The 17,578-nt window shown below is 34.6% G+C and overlaps 1 protein-coding gene across 1 annotated transcript; it reads left to right on the top strand.

Annotated features, from left to right (window-relative positions):
* Window positions 1–349: 349 nt before the first annotated feature.
* On the top strand, window positions 350–17,033 carry LOC149816996 (uricase / urate oxidase / nodulin 35). The gene is made up of 8 exons (XM_089987913.1): window positions 350–628; window positions 781–873; window positions 2,976–3,051; window positions 3,404–3,513; window positions 14,983–15,074; window positions 15,756–15,905; window positions 15,987–16,065; window positions 16,824–17,033. The coding sequence occupies exons 1-8, from the start codon at window positions 416–418 to the stop codon at window positions 16,911–16,913; spliced, it is 903 nt and encodes a 300-aa protein (XP_089844039.1). The 5' UTR covers window positions 350–415; the 3' UTR covers window positions 16,914–17,033.
* The last annotated feature ends 545 nt before the right edge of the window (window positions 17,034–17,578 follow it).

The following is a 17,578-nucleotide window of genomic DNA, read 5'->3' as shown; positions in this document are numbered from 1 at the left end:
TGTCAGTGCAAGTCTCCTTGTGGTGTGGACGTTGCAGGTTCAAACCCCAGTGTTTCGATTGAATAATAACTGATGGGTCGGACTAACCCCAGCTTGCCTTTCAAAAAAAAAAGTTATAACCAGATTCTTCTCACCGGACCCCAGTAGGGTCCAAACAGGCAGGGGAAGGAGAGGAGAGGGTGGGTCCTATAAAGGGTAAACTGGAGATTTCTCTTTTCCAGCAGTTGACATTTCTGACAGACGATGATGCATGCGATTGGATCAAACTCATCACCCCCACCATCTCTCTCTGTACCTGACTCTTTCTCTCCCTTACCCTCATGTCCTACAAATAGCTCTCTTTGTCATTTGAATCAGACTCCACACACACACACACACAGAGAGAGAGGGAGGGAAAGAGAGACCGAAGTTGAAGATGGGGGAGAGATTTGGATCAGAGGGAGGTTTCAATCTGGAGCAGAGGCACGGGAAGTCGAGGGTCAGGGTTGCGAGGGTTTGGAGGAGCAGAGATGGCCACCAATCCATGGCCGAGTGGAACGTTGCCGTCCTCCTCCTCTCAGACTGCAAGGAGTCTTACTTTGGGGACGATAACTCCAATATCGTCGCCACTGATTCCATGAAGAACACGGTAAAGCTCTCGTGGGGGGTTTCTCTCCCCATAACCCAATTCCCCAACTCAGTTTTTGCCTTCCCTTTGTTGTTGGTGTTGATTCCCGACTAGTTTCTTTGGACCATGGTCTTTATAGTGGTGAATTTGTGACTAAATCATGTGAAAAGTAGGTTTATGTTAAAGCTAAGGAGTGCTCAGAGATCGTCTCCGCGGAAGAATTCGCAATTCGACTCGGGGAGCATTTTATGAGGACGTATTCGCATGTAAGATTGCTTTTTACAATGACTTTTTTTATTTTTTTTGTGGTTTTCTTTCTACGATGAAGATGTAATCTGATTGATTATAGTCATTTTTCTAAGTTGTTTTCTAATGCTGCTTTTTGTTTTATTACTGTTTGTGTGAATTTCATAATGGGGATTGGTGGTCCGCAAAGGGCCAGCAAAGGGTGAGAGAGAGTGGCGTTGTTTGTAGTTGAGGCATTTGTGGAGGGTGACGCATGGTGCTTGATGTTTGTTGGTGGCATGAATTTTGAAGAACATTATAAGGGACATGTTGGTGCAATGGAGCAAGATCCAACGCATGATTGCAATCAGGGTGCATTAGGTTATAAAATTTGCGCTCTCTATAGGAGTATTTAGCTGCAGTGTGTAAGTAATTTAAGGGATCATATTTAGAACCTGGTTAATAATTCAATTAAATTACCTTAATTTCTGGAATTTACTATATATATGCACAAAACTATTCAGTGCAAATCACCCCTTTTCATATTTTTTAGAACCTTTTTTTTTTGTAAATTGAACCTTATAGATGTGATCTACAATGTTTGTTTAGTACAAAATGAGTTTTGAATCATGTGATTGTGAAATATAAGCAGGGGCTTAAAAAAATCAACGGCCCACAGTGCACTAAAATTTGATAACTCAAAAAAACATATTTTTAGGGCTAACATGATCCATTTTTTTTATCCTTATTAAACAAACCATGTTGAACACATCTATGTGGTCAGATTGAGTCAATGAAACTTGAACATATGATTTCCAGCTCAATAGTTCCATGCCTTCAATAGCACCATATATATATATATATATATATATAGAGAGAGAGAGAGAGAAGCCACTAACAGTGGACACACAAAGTGTCCACTGTGGACGCTTCTCCGCCGCTGATCCCGTGTGGATCAGTGTCTTACACATTTTTTTAACATGTTACATGCACGACCGCCACTAATGACCTTAGATCATTGAAAATCAACAAATGCTCGTTTGACGGTTGTTTGATGAGTAGCCTGTCCACTGTTTTTATCGGGCTACTATATATATATATATATATATATATATATATATATCATAGTCACCTGAAGCTAATTTCTCGTCACGGGTATTTATCCGAGAGATATTTAAAAGTTGATAAATCTCAGGAATATCTCGGGAGTTTAAAATTTTGAAAACATATAAATAACAACAAAAAGGCTAAAAAAATAATAAGTTTTGCATTATTTTTCTTCCAAAAATATAAAGAAACATGTTTTAAAGGTTTTAAAATATAAAAGAAACAAAAAATAGGAAATGCAAACTTAAAATAAAAAAAAGAGTTTTTTCCCAAAAATATTGTGATATTATCACGATATTTTGTCTCTGGCTATATTTTGAAAATACTGTGATATATTCCCGATATTATTGGCTATAAAATAGCTGATAATATCGTGATATTTTCAATATATCGGTGACAGTGATATATATATATATATATACATATATATATATATATATATTAGCTGATAATATCGTGATATTTTCAATATATCGGTGACAGTGATATATATATATATATATATGAAGGAATTCATCACAGAAAGCAGTAGATTGATTTTCTTGAGAAAATGAGTGCTTGTGTTATTTTTTTCCTTCCTTGAACACCTTTCTTTCTCTTTCGCTCTGCATATGCATGTATGCTGTGCTACCTTCCCTTATTTCTGTATATCTATGTAGGCCATACTAGCTTAAACATCATTCATGTTTTGAACTTCCATTTGTGGCATAGGCTGAAATGATACTTCAAGCAACTTTTAAAAAAAAATTTAGTTCATCTACTTATTACCTTTTCTATATCTTGTGCTTGATTCTGGCGGTGCTGTTTTGCTTTTTGTAAATGAGCTCAATCTGTTGGATGGGCTCTTAATTTTCTTCTGGCTGTGGTAGATGCTTTTAGTACTTTTAGATGTTTGAAACGCCTATCTAAATTTTTTTTCTTAGATCTACTACAGTTAAAGAGTTGAAACTCCATGAGATTTACTGTGGATTTTCTTATGTTTACTTGGTATTTTCTTTTGATCCCTGATGTATCATGTGCATGACAATTCTTGTAGGTCACATGTGCAATCATCAAGATAGTTGAGAAGCCATGGGAGCGCATCATCATAGATGGACAACTGCATAAACATGGTTTGTTTTCTGTGCATCTTCTGAGATGGTGAACTATTTCTTCTGTCACAGCTTTCTCTGCATCTTCTAGATGCCATGTCTTGGTTCACAATACTTTGTTATCCATGTTAATGTCTTTCATGCATTAAGCTAGATATTGAGCCTAGCACATTAGTATATATGTAGTTTTTCAAGTGGATTTTACCCATTGATTAAGCCAATTACAAAGTTTGGACACATTTTCTGTTGGACACCAGTTAGATGGGTCATCATCGAGTTATTTGCCTTATGAATTTTCTATAAGTTGTAGATTTAATTTCTCTTATCTAGATGTTTATTTTGCCTGGATTTTGTTCCAACATCTTGGTCGTAGGATTTAAACTTGGGTCTGAGAAGCACACTACAGAAGTAGTGGTAAAGAAAGGTGGTTTGTGTCAGGTTACATCAGGGATTGAAGGATTGGCTCTGTTAAAGACAACTAAGGTATGTCTTTGCTTTTTTCTGTCTATACACATTCTGAATTTCAACTTTGACCATCTGCATTATGCACTCAGATATTGACGTTTTCACCTAATGCAAAACTTTGATATAGAGTGCTTGAATCTGATGAAGGGAAAAATGACTAGGCCTTCAAATGGCCCATTGTTCACATATCCTTTCTATAGGGACCTAATTCTCTGCATCCAGTGAATTCTGACCTGCAACTCAAGCATGCACATGTATGTCGGTCTGACCTATTTGTACGAAAGGAAATTCTAGTTCATGGATACTTTTTTGTTCCTTTACATGTTGCTCCTGCAGTAGAAAATTCCTGCTACAAACAACTCATGGTTCTTAAAGACAAAATTTCATGGCTTTATTTTATTGGGACAATAAAACAAACTTCTAATTTTGGACAGTATTGTTCTCGGTTATTTCTTGGAATGGTTTTTTTGAGGAGTTTCTTTTTCAAAAAGTAGTTTTTCTCAAGAAAAACTCTGGAAAATATAGGAATTCTTTTAAATTAAACATTCAAGCAAATTAAATAAAATACAAAAGATAAAGAAAACTGACAAAGGGACCTTAAAAGAGAGGACCTGCAGTGCTCGATTTCTCTTTCTCCCTCTTTGCATCTTCTTCTTTCTCCCTTTCTCTTTTCCTCTCGCTTCTTCTCTTCCTTCCCTGTTTCTTCCTCTTCTCCCTTCCTTTCTTGCTTCTCCTCTTCCCTTTTTTGCTTCCCGTCCTCTCTCTCTCTCTCTCTCTCTCTCTCTCTCTCTCTCTCTCTCTCTCTCTCTCTTAAAAAACAAGCTCTAACAAGGGGCTTATTTGAAATATGTGCTAGCTATATAGATTCTACTTGTATGCTTGCTTTTGTGGTCATGTTATCAATGTTGTGAAAAGCGTTGAGGTGTAGTGAAGCACTCCACCAAAAATGAAGTGAGGCATAAGCCTCGAGGTCGTAAAGCGTAAGCCTCAAAAATATATTTTTGAAAACTTAAAAAAAAGTTTAGAAAAATATCTAAAATACAAATAAATAAAAGAAATGCTTTATTGATGAAGCAACAACCAATAAAAAATAAAAAATATCAAGTAAATACCAAAAAATATGAGATTAACATGTAAAAATAACATTAATGTAATGCAACAACTTGATCTATGTAAGTATCTAACAAATAAAATATGAGCTTTCAATAAAAAATTAAGTAACAAAATCACTAACAATCAAATTTTTCAACATCATGTCATCATCATATAATGCATATTAGTATTAACAACCAAATGTTAATGTATTTGTCCAAAGCTCCCCAAAATGAGAGTATTACAACATTCACAAGTGCAAATGAAGGACCCAAAAAACATATAAATGGCCATAGTCATATGATATGAATTATGTCCTCGAGTTTTCTTATGTCTCATCATCATCAATATCCAAGCTTTCAATGTCATCATCTGAGGAATCCATATAAACAGGTTCTCCTTCATCCTCATTGTTTATCTCTTTATCATCTGCACTTTCTTCATCGGCATCCTTCGTCATTTTTTTTTCTTTAATAAAAAATCTTATATTAAGTACTTATTGCATATAATTAAAAAAATACATTTATATTCATAACAAGGTAAAATGAATATAGCTTTACCTAGAGCTCTTGATGACCTTGCAGTATTGTCTGGCTTAGAAGCATGTTGTGAACCATAATGTGAAGCGGCTTCTTCAATAGGCATATGCTCAATGGTGTTTATGTTGAAGTTCAGGTCCAACCAATTAAGAATGTTAGGAAATAGTAGATCCTCCTTTTCAACAATCCTCTCATCATCTGAGTCTATGTGATCTAGACATAGTGGGTATTTGGTAGCCTTTCTCCTCATATTTCTCTCTTAACTTCATTATTGTATATGATAAAAACCAATGTATTAATCTTCTCATTTTCAAGTTTATTCTTTAGTTTTGAAAGCACGTATAATTTTAAATCTTTGATAATCAATTATAAAATAATTAAACTTATATAAATATATTAAAAAAACAAAATATAAAGTCACATACTAATGAGAAGGTACTCTAATTTCGCTCAGAGATGCACTACACGTCAAACTTAGAATTTGAATTGCAAAATTCATTAGTTCAGGATGTTCATGCCCAAATGAACTTCACCAATCAACTACATTTAAATAAAATAATAAAATAATGATAAAAATAATAAAAATTTCATAATTAACAAAAAATAAAATATTAAAATAATATTATATTTATTAACAAATAACAACATAATTGTAGACTTACCGTGACTTTTTAGTTTCTTTGTTGTAACGGTTGCCTCTCTACCAAATAACCCCTTTGGCCTTTTAAATGCATCGATTTGTGTTATAATTTTTAATCAAACATTTGCATTATAAACTATTTTTTGAGCACAATAATAAAAATTACTCATAACTTCTCCATCTGGGGTGAAGTTTTCAACATAATGAAATTGAGGATTTAAATAATAGGCAACTGTGAAAATCTATATAAAAAGAGATTTTGTGTATCAACACGGTACAAGAAAAACAAAGAGTGCACAAAGGCACAAAGGAGAACACTCACAAGTGCACAAAGGCACGGATACACATGCACAAAAGCATGAAAAAATATGAACTTCAATATATGAGATCCCAAGAGGGGCTTTACAAAAGCAATGAAAAACCTAAAGGGGTTCACCCCTATTTATAATGATTTGGAGTCATGGGGGGGGGGGGGGTTCCAATACACATGTTGGAGCCCCTCCAACGGTTAGAAAAGTAACCGTTGGAGGGTGCTTCCAACTTGTGTATTGGGGACCCCCATGGTACACTTTATGAAAAAGTAAAAAGGGACAAAAAGGAAAAACGGAAAAAGACAAAGAAAAATAGGAAAATAAATTACAACATATTCTCAAATGAGAATATGCGTAAAACATGTGGATTTACATAAATACCCTTATCGGGTTTGAGATATATATTTATATATATATATGAATATATATATATATACAAGATACATCATATTTTAACACCCCCCTCAAACTTAGGGTGACACAACCGAAAGTTTGCCAAGAAGGAAGTTAAATCTTTGAGAGCACAGCGCATTGGTGAAGAAGTCTGTCAGTTGATATTCTGATGTAACATAAGGAAGGTCAATGGTTCTTCTTAAATATTCTTCACGAACATAGTGGCGGTCTATCTCGATATGTTTCGTGCGCTCATGAAATATGTGATTTTTGGCAATGTAGATTGCACTCTTATTATCACAACATAACTTTGTGGGCCTTTGAACTTGAACATTCATATCCTTCAGCAAGCTGCGAATCCAAACTATTTCCATGGTGGTAGATGCCATGGCTCTACACTCAGCTTGAGTGAATGAAAGTGATACCTTCTGCTATTTTGTGCATCTCCAAGAAATTAATGACTCACCTAGAAAAATACAAAAATCAGTGGTGAAGTGACGGTTATTTGGGTCACCTCCCTAATCAGAGTCAGTATAAGCAATTAAACTTAATTCAGAAGAGGAAGATAAAAATACTCCCTTGTTTACTGTACCTTTTATGTATCTGATGATGCGAAGGATGGCACTCATGTGAACGGTGGTAGGCGTATGTTGAAATTGACTGGCAACATGTACTGCATGAAAAATATCAAGCCTAATAATGCTGAGATATGTTAGGGATCCAACCAATTGCCTGTAAGGTATGGGATCTTTTAGAAGAATGCCATCATCAATCTTCATCTTCGAACTCACTATTTCAGGAGTTTCACATACCTTATCATCTGTGATGCCTGATCTGTCAAGAATCTCACAAGCAAGTTTAGCTTGAGACAAAAAATAACCTCTGTGAGAATAAGCAACCTCAATACCCAAAAAATATGTCAAAAAACCTAAGTCTGACATCTTAAATTTCGAAGTCAAAATAGATTTAATACTTTTGATTCTTTTAGTATCATCTCCTATTATCAACATGTCATCAACATATAACAATAAGATAACAATTCCTGCATCAGATTTCTTAACAAATAATGCAGTATCAGTATAACATGAAGAAAAACTATTTTCAGTCATTACATTGTTAAACCTATCGTGTCAAGCCTTGGGAGCTTGTTTCAAGCCATAAAGAGTTTTACGAAGACGGAGAACTTTATTTTTAGGGATTTTCATACCTGGTGGAGCATCCATATAAACTTCTCCATTAAGGTCTCCATTTAAAAATGTATTTTTGATATCCATTTGATAAATATTTCATTTTCGAATTGAAGCAATGATGATAAGACATCTGACAGTAACCATATAAGCTACTGGAGCAAATGTCTCTTCATAGTCAATGCCGTATTCTTGACTATACCCTTTAGCTACTAGACGAGCTTTATACCTCTCAAAAGAACCATCACTCTTGGTCTTGACTTTGAACATCCATCGGCATCCTATAGTTTTCTTTCTACTGGAAAGCGTTTGAAATTCCCACGTGTTAGCTTTCCTAAGAGCTTGAAGTTCACTCTCCATGGCTTCTCTCCATTCAATACACCGTTTGGCTTCTTCAAAAAAATTTGGTTCAAAATATGAGTGAATGGCACTACTTAAGCAAGCTCGATATTTAGGAGAGAAGGAATCAAAGGATACGAATCTGGAGGGAGTCCTTCTAGTCCTTTTAGTTGTCCTAGGATTTGAATCATGAGTGGAAATAGATTTACTAGGTTCACTATATTGCTCAATAGCACTTCTAAATGTGCTTCTATCTCTACGAGAATAGGTGATAGGGTCTCTAGATACATTTTCTTCTTAAGAGGTAGAAGGGTTAGAATTATTGTTGATCACAACCACTTTATTGTCATTGTTATAGGTTGATTCATTATCACTAGAGATATCATCATCCTTAGATAATAAGTCAAAAAGAAAAGAATAGTCGGCATTTTCTAAATGAGTTTCATTCTTTTCAAAACCACTATCATTTTTCAAAAAAGTTACATTCCTTGAGACATATAATTTATCATTCTTAGAGTCGTAACAACGAAATCATTTTTGGGTTTCGGAATAGCCAAGAACAGCACAAGAAATGGCTTTTGGTGAGAGTTTATCATTTTTATTTGTAAGAACAAAGCACTTACAACCAAAAACTCTCAATCTATTGTAATCGGGTTCTTTTTCATATAGAATCTCAAAAAGAGAAATTATATCTAAATTTTTTGATGGAAGACGGTTAATAAGATAAACGGAAGCAAGGGTCGCCTCAGCCCAAAAAAAAATTGGAATACTTTGAGAAATAAGAACGGTTCTAGTGGTTTCAATGATATGCCTATGCTTCATTTCGGCCAAATCATTTTGTTGTTGGGTCTTAGGACACGATCTTTGTTGGACAATGCCACAATCTTTAAGATATTGCTTAAACTCATTTAAGAGATATTCACCTCCAGAATCGGTCCTAAATATCTTTAAATTACTATTAAATTGATTTTTGATCATCATATGATATGATTTAAAACATGAAAAGTCTTCATGCTTATGTTTGAGAAAATATATCCAACAATACCGCGAAAAATCATCCACAAAAATCACATAGTAGGCAAAACCTCCTTTGAATATAACAGGTGCCGGTCCCCAAACATCCAAATGAATAATTTCAAAAGGTTTAGTACTAAACATAGTTTTTTGTCCAAAAGGCATACTTCTCATTTTTCCAAGAATGCAATCATTACAAGAGAAAGTATTTTTACAAAGATCTTTAACAAAATGCAAATAAGATAACTTGGTAATGTTGGGATGACTAAGTCTCTTGTGCCAAACATTTGTCTTTATGTTGGGCCACATTACAAAAAAGTGTTTTTAGGAATTTGAAGAGAGTCCACATAGTACAAGTCTCTCTTCCTAGAGCCTTCCCTAATCAATCTCACGGATCGGTGATTCTGTATTAAACATTTATTAGATGAGAATTGAATGTCACACCCAAAGTCCGTGAGTTGAGAAACGGAAAGCAAGTTTAAATTCAATTTTGGTATAAGTCTAATTTTAGGAATAAAGAAGTTTTGGGTTTCAAAATTTTCAATTCCCTTAATTTCAAGAGAAGTACCATCCGCGGTTGAAACAAAAGAAGGTGACACACTTTTAGAATATTCAGAGAGAGAAGAAATGTTTGGGGTCATATGAAATGATGCACTCGAATCTAAGAACCAAGAGGTTTTACCTGGAGGAGAAGGAGTGGATATAGCGGCACCGAAAATAGCTCTCTTAAGAAGAGGTTGAAGAGCCTCCACAATTTGATTGAGAGATAGAGCTCTATTTGAGGATTTCTCTTTTGGTGGTTGAGATGTAGTTGCCATTGCTAGAAGTTTCTTCCATTTCGGGCAAACCGATTTGATATGACCCGGTTCTTTGCAAAAGTGGCACAAAATTTTGCTATAGTCTCTTCTTCCACCTTGACCACCTTGATTTTGGTTCTTAAAATTTGGAGGTTTATATGTCCTCAAATTGTTACCGGGCCTAGAAACGGCATTAACACCATCAGACTCCTCTTGATTTGTAGGCATTGCAAGCACACTAGGATTTTGCTTGTTAATCCCCATACGAGTTTCCTCTTCACTTAATTTAGTTATAACATCTTCAAGAGAGGGAGAGGTGAAAGCGGATAGGAGAGAGGATCTTATTTGTTCAAACATCGGCTTTAGCCCATTCAAAAGTTCAAAAATCGATCTTCTTCTAATTGCTTGTGACGAAGCTCTATGTCTTCTCCACTCCACTTGGGTTCAAGCATGGCAAGCTCATCTCAAATGAAAATGAGTTCGGCAAAATACTCTCTTATAGTCATTTCTCCTTGAAAAAGGGTTAGCGCCCTCTTTTGGAGATAATACTTATGGGACAAGTCTCTTTAAGTATACATCTTCTCAAGGTACTCCCACGCTTGAGAAGCTTTTTTAAACTTTATAATGTTGGCGTTGATTCTTGTCTCAACGGAGGAAAAGATACAAGACAAGATCTTGAAGTTCTTCATTTTCCACTCCTCATGTTTCCTACTATACTCCTCAAGAGCCTTAGTTCTTTCATCTTCCTCAAGAATTTTGATTTCCCCTTCTTTAATCAAAGTGATTTTAGGCTCCGGTTCCGGAATCGAGCCTTGAATATAACCCCAAAGCCCTTTCTCTTTGATGTGAGCTTCCATATTTCCGGCCCACATGTAATAATTTGAGTCATTTAGTTTGAAACCAAGAGAGAATTGAGTCTTTTTCACCTATTAGAGAGGTAAGATGAGAGAAAAGAATATGTACCACAATAAGATTTTAAATCTTACTTGTAGTAATCTTCTAAAATATTGAATGAAGAAGAATCTTCACTCCAATCACCAAAATGTTGAAGGCACTCTTTTTGAGGCACTTGATATTGTGAAGAACCGCACCAATTTCTTTCTCCAAACAACCTCGCTCTGATACCATGTGAAAATCTCTATAAAAAGAGATTTTGTGTATCAACACAATACAAGAAAAACAAAGAGTGCACAAAGGCACAAAGGAGAACACTCACAAGTGCACATGGCACGGATACACATGCACAAAAGCATGAAAAAATATGAACTTCAATATATGAGATCCCAAGAGGGGCTTTACAAAAGCAATGAAAAACCTAAAGGGGTTCACCCCTATTTATAATGATTTGGAGTCATGGGGGGGCTCCAATACACATGTTGGAGCCCCTCCAACGGTTAGAAAAGTAATTGTTTGGAAAGTTTGGGTCTCCTTGTATGATTCAAATGCCATGCCATGCTCTCTCTCTCTCTCTCTCTCTCTCTCTCTCTCTCTCTCTCTCTCTCTCTCTCTCTCTCTCTCTCTCTCTCTCTCTCTCCAGCTACACAGGTTTTGTACTTATATATATAGTCACCATAACATGAAATCTGAAAATATGATAACCATTATGTATAAACCTCACGGATTTTTGATAATTTTATTAGGGATAATTATGAATTTAATGTTAAAAATATTGTTTGAGTTTAAGTTGGGATTTAATTACAATTTGAACCCCAAATTGGATTTGGGATGAATTTCAAGTTGGAATTTTATTTTTGAATCGGGTTTTGATTTTTTAACTGAAATTAGTCTGGATTTAAGTTGGACTTAATTTGAATTTAATTTTAGAGTTAATTTTGAATTAAATTTGAGTTTCAATTTAATTTGGATTGATTTTGAGTGTGCATTTGAATTTGAAGTTTTATCAAATTTAAATTTTGATTTGAAATTTGAATTCAAATTGAATTTAGATTTAATTTGAATCTAATAAATAGATCTCGAATATTGTTTTAAATGAATCTTGATTTAGAATTGGATTTTTATTCAAATTTTTATCTAAATTAGAATTAAGTTGTAATGTTAATTCAAATTTAAATTACCCATTAATTTGAATCTTAGTTGAAATTGAATTTAAATTTGAAGTTATTTGAGATTGAATTTACAATGGTTTACCTAATTTGGTTTGGATCTCAATTAGATTTGAAGTCTAAAATAGAAATCCATGAAAAAAAACTAAATAAGAAATTTGGTGGAATGAAAAATTAGAATTCAAATAAAATGAACACTATGAAAAGGTAAGAAGGGACAAAAAGAAAAAAAGGAAAAAGACAAAAAGAAAAATAGAAAAATAAATTATAACATATTCTCAAATGAGAATATGCGTAAAACATATGGATTTACATAAATACCCTTATCAGGTTTGAGATATATATATACATATATATATATATGAGATAAATATATGTATATGTATCTTTCTATATATATATGAATATATATATATATATGCAAGGTATACCATATTTTAACAGCAACTACATGCCAAGGATTATGAAGTTGTAAGTCTCATCGTTTGGCAATGATATCTCAAATAGGTTTATATTTTCTTTCAACATTACCAAGATTCGAAGCAATTTTCGCCTTTACTCTATCGATTGCTTCGTACAAAAATCTCATAGCAGGCTTATTCACATCCACTTATCGCAATACTTTCATGAGAGTCAGCGTAGCTTTAATTGCATATGATATGTCAGCCCAAAAATTATGATCATTAATAACAATATGAACAATATTCTTAACATCGAGCTTTTTATAGTAATTAGATTTCAAAGTTGAAGACAAGAACATTAACTTCAACTATTTCTTATAGCATCCAATACTATGAAGTGTGATATATAATGTGGCAAAAACGAGTGATGATTAGACGTAGAAGCTCTCTCTTTTTTGTGAACTTTCTCACCAAATTTAATATTCATACATGACTATACAAGTATCTTGTGATTTTCTTTGTCTTTTCTATTTATATATTTAAAAAATGATATATTTTTAATATGTTCAAACATCAAATCCGAGCAATTCACCACACGTGGTGTCCAAACAAATGTTTTACTTGTTCTTAACATATTTTCAGGTGTCACATAATTTGGTGCATTATCTGTAATAAATTGCAGTACATTCTTTTACGAACTTCTTTAACAACTTCAAACAACTTATATAAATTTTCAACAGTTTTTTTCATGTTATTGTTGTCAATAAACTTAAAAAATAATGTTCTTGAGGAGTTATTCACAAGAAAATTAATTAAATTTCTTCTCTTGCCATTTGTCCAACCATCTGTTATAATGCTACAACCAACTTTGGGTTATTCTTTTTTTAACTTTTTTAACATTTCTTGATTAAACTCTACTTCATCCTTCAAAATCTACCTTTTAATCTCATGGTTTGAACCCTCGCCCATAATTTGTAACAACTTCTAGCATTAAACCAAAATATTAGCTATTATAAAGATTAAATGATAGGGCATTGACATAAAAAAACCTCTCAATGGCACGGTATACGTCTTTTTTCTTATCCCTTTTGAATGCTTCTTTGTGCACAAATTGGTTCATGAGACCAGTCGTACTTGTTTTTGCCATACTACTTGATTCAGTAACATTCACATTATCGATTGTTGATGATGTTGAACCAAAATAAACACTCCTACCAATTTTTAACTTACTTTGCCCCTTTTCTTGTTTCATTTCCGTATGATTCCTTGGATAATTCTGAAAAAAAAACTTTGCACATCATCTGGAACCCTATTGCATGAAATTACACTATTTCTTATGTCATTTAAATGATGTTTCAACCTTGAAATGCCACATGTAGTCTCTCTCTAACAATAGTTGCATATTACATGCCTATGAGCTTTTTATCCTTAGTAGGGTTTGGAACTTTAGTTTCATGGTCTCATCCTCTCTTCCCATTGTTCTCAACTGCAACAATGCAAATTAAAATTGTATATAGTTATCAGGACTCATAAGAAAAGACTATAAAAACTCAGAGTTCTAAAAATAAAGAATCCATTACAATTTACATATAAAGCATAAATAAAGAGTTATAAAAACAAACAATTAATTACAATTACATATAAAGCACGAATAAGGAGGTAGATAAACAAATCAATGAATTACTAAATCCTCAAGTAGCCATTCTTAGTAGATAACATAAAAAAAAAATTTAAAATAAAAAAAAAAAACTTGAGTCAATGCTTTGTATAATCCAATGAATTCAGATTCAGATTCATACTCAATAAGAACCAACATATGTTACACAAGCAAGTGATCAAATCACATCAGTACAAACGAATTGCCTTCTTCAGATCACATGATCTGAAAATTCCTTTAAAAGAAAAGAAAGCCTATGTTGTTTCACACTTTTTTAACATTCACAACCCAAATTCCAATTTCTAATACATTTACGAAGAGCAAGCTAACTCCGGATTTGAAGACTAGCAATTTATTGAATAGATACACCTTTAACTACATTTGGGGGGGGGGGGGGGGGGAGGGGAGGGGAAGGAAAACAGAAATCAACTGCAACAATAAAAGCATATCACCACATTATTGTGTAAATCATATGCCATTATCCGTTAATGGATCATATACATCTTTTCCCTATAGTGAAATATTTGATAAATATTTGCAGAAAAGAATTCATGTGCTACAAAAAATTTGAAAACTCTATAAATGATCCAAATTGTGTACCAACTAAACATGAACCAATCTCAGGTCATAAAGGTTTATGCAAATTGCATCTCCATGAAACTGAAGGTAAACATGACTTGATTACAACAAGGTTCATTTTCTTGAAGGGGAAAAATTCACATAAACCATTTAGAGAGAGAGAGAGAGAGAGAGTACCTTCTTCTTCTTCCTTTCGGCAGAGGGAGAGCGAGAGACGAGGGGAGTGTGCCCTAAACAGTCAGGCCCTCTCCTAATTTAGGTCAAATAGGGGCTTCTCCCATTTGACCCAAACATTGTGAGGCATGTGCCTCCCCATGAGGTGCACGCCTCATAGACTATGAGACGCACGTCTCAAGGCTCAAGGGCCATCACCTTGCGGCAAGGCATGCTTTTTGTGCCTTGAGGTGCGCTTTTCACAACACTGCATCTACCTTTTATTAGTTTCATACTTACATTGTCATTTCATCTTGACCAGTCAGGTTTTGAAGGATATGTACATGATAGATATACATTACTGAAGGAGACAAGAGAGAGACTATTTGCTACAGAGGTCAATGCTCAGTGGAGGTATGCCATCCTATTCTAGATCTTTCAGAATCTCTATATGTGCATGCATCTATGTGGAACCTTATTTGAATTGTATTGTTTACTCTTCATCCTCTTGACGTCAACTCCCATGTGAAGCAACTGCCTGGACTTTGTGCCCTTTCTTCGCCCTTGCATTTTTGAAATGTAACCAAGTCGGCTGGAATCATATTTTTGCTGGTGAAATGATTTAAAGTGATTAGGGGTTAAGGTCTAACCTGACTGCTCACTCATTCTGAAGCACTTATTCCAAAACCTGATGCTTCTGATCAACAAAAGTGTAGCCCTTGGATCTATTCATGAGTAATGATAGCTCCTCTCCTTCCCAAACCGAATCCCCACCCTGCCCCAAATGCTGACAGCCATCAATTTATGAAATTGATGCTTTGGACCTGCACCACAGAGTAGAAGATTGTCTTTTTGTTTACCATTAAAAACGCTTTGATCATGTGTCCATTTATGCTGCTTTTTTTTTGTGTGTGTGTGTGTGTCGGGGGGGGGGGGGGGGGGGGGGGAGGAATTTGTTCTGGCAAGAATTTTCTATATATGCACACCTTGTTTATAAATTCTAAATTTTTTTTCCATATTCTATCCTTTTGGATGCTCATGCGGCCTGTTTCACAAGCTTTGCGATATTAATTTGAGAGGATTTGATATCTGCAGGTACTCTGTAAAACCAGCCTGTTTCACAAGGTGTTATTTGGATATAAAGAAAGTACTCGTTGATACTTTTTTTGGCTCGCCAAATGTGGGAGTGTACAGCCCATCGGTTCAAAATACTCTCTATTGCATTGCCCGAGCTGTTCTTGGCAGGTCTTTTAGCAATCACATAATTTTTCATAGGCATATTGCTTTGCACATCCAAATTATGCTCTCAAACTTTTTGGATTTCAGGTTCCCTCAGATAGAATCCATCAATCTGAACATGCCAAATCTCCACTTCTTGCCTGTAAATTTGCCTAACATGGTCCAGGTGAGATTTGTTGCTCAAATTTCCCTAAAATCTCTAATGAGAAAATGTGAAAATTATAATTCCAGGGGGATGTACTTGAGATATAGAAATCTTTTAAGATGCTTGGGTCTTCTTTGAAGTCCAAATGCTTTGACCTTTAGGTGCTATGCTGGCATTAGTGAGTATGAAAAATGTCAGCAATAATTCTAGCTTTCTCTAGATGTTAAATTTCATACTATAATGATGAAAATCTACGCTGCCTTTTTCTTTCACTTGGTGAACATAATTTAGATGTCCACTGGAAGTGGAATTAGCTGGCTTTTCAACCAATCTATTCAAGTGCCTTCTAAACTAGGTTTAATGCAAATAGTGGGGGCTTACCCATCCGGTCTCCAGGTGCTTCTCAAGATATAGCTTTTTAACCACCTTTCTTTGCAGATTAGCAAACATTCCTGAATAGATCAATAAAAAGAATGTTTTACTTGCATCTTCATGTACTGATCTTGCGTTACTTTCTGTATATATTTGTAATCATTTTGAAGCTCATTTTGTGAATCATTTTTTTTAGTGCAACATATGATATTCCAGTTGGATTTACGCCTGTGTTGCATTACATATTGTTGTTGGTCTACTTGGTCAGCGGAAGATGGGGCAACTTGAATAGTTATCTGGAAAATCTTGTGTAATTTTTATTTAGACAAGTTTTTCTCGACTCAGCTGCCATCAACTAAAACTGCTTACAATGAGTTCTGACTTGGAAACAAATGTATTCTTTGCAGTTTGATCATGATGTTTATACACCTATTGACGAGCCACATGGAACGATTGAAGCCAGCTTGAGTAGGCGTCAAGTGTCTTCAAAGATTTAGATGCTATGTTTGATGAATTGCACGCCAAAGTGCCCGATTTCAGTTGAGAAGTTCCTGTGATTCCATGTCATGTCTAAAACTTTGTGGAAAACAAGTTATGCATTTGCTTCTTGCTTGCAATTCTTATTATTTAACTTGTTAAAGTTATTTTTCCAATGATTTATCTATAACTTTAAAACGAACTGTTAGGGATATGACAAATCTCTCCGGGTCGTTTGTTAGATCCCCATCCAATGTAAGCTACTTTCCCTTGATAGGGACGCCCAAGACAGTGTGTTTTTCCATGGAGGGAGGTGGAAACCCATTTTGACAGAAAAGATGCTGGTTTTTGCATTTATTATTTTGATTCCACCACATATTTCTCATGAAGATATTTATTTCCCATCTAGGGGCTTCTTTCATAGGAAAGGGCATGAAACTGACGCCCCCTTAGAAATGTAGCATTGACGCCAAGGACTCAAATTTAGTCGTGTTTGATGGCCTCTTAGCAGTTCAGGTCCCAATCATCTCCTTCCTTTAATATCTTATTTAAATTTAAATATAAAGTTGCTCGATCAGCTTTGTAATCTTGTCAAGCGTAATCAGATCTAGATTTAAATCTAAAGTTGCTAAATCTCATCCTCCAGAAGTATTGCTGAATCATCTGATTAAAATGGATGACTTTG

Source organism: Nuphar pumila, chromosome 14 (genome assembly GCF_984573655.1).
Source record: "Nuphar pumila chromosome 14, dmNupPumi1.hap1.1, whole genome shotgun sequence".
NCBI lineage: Eukaryota > Viridiplantae > Streptophyta > Magnoliopsida > Nymphaeales > Nymphaeaceae > Nuphar > Nuphar pumila.
The sequence above is the reverse complement of the archived record's forward strand: the minus strand, read 5'-3'. Positions and strand labels throughout refer to the sequence as shown.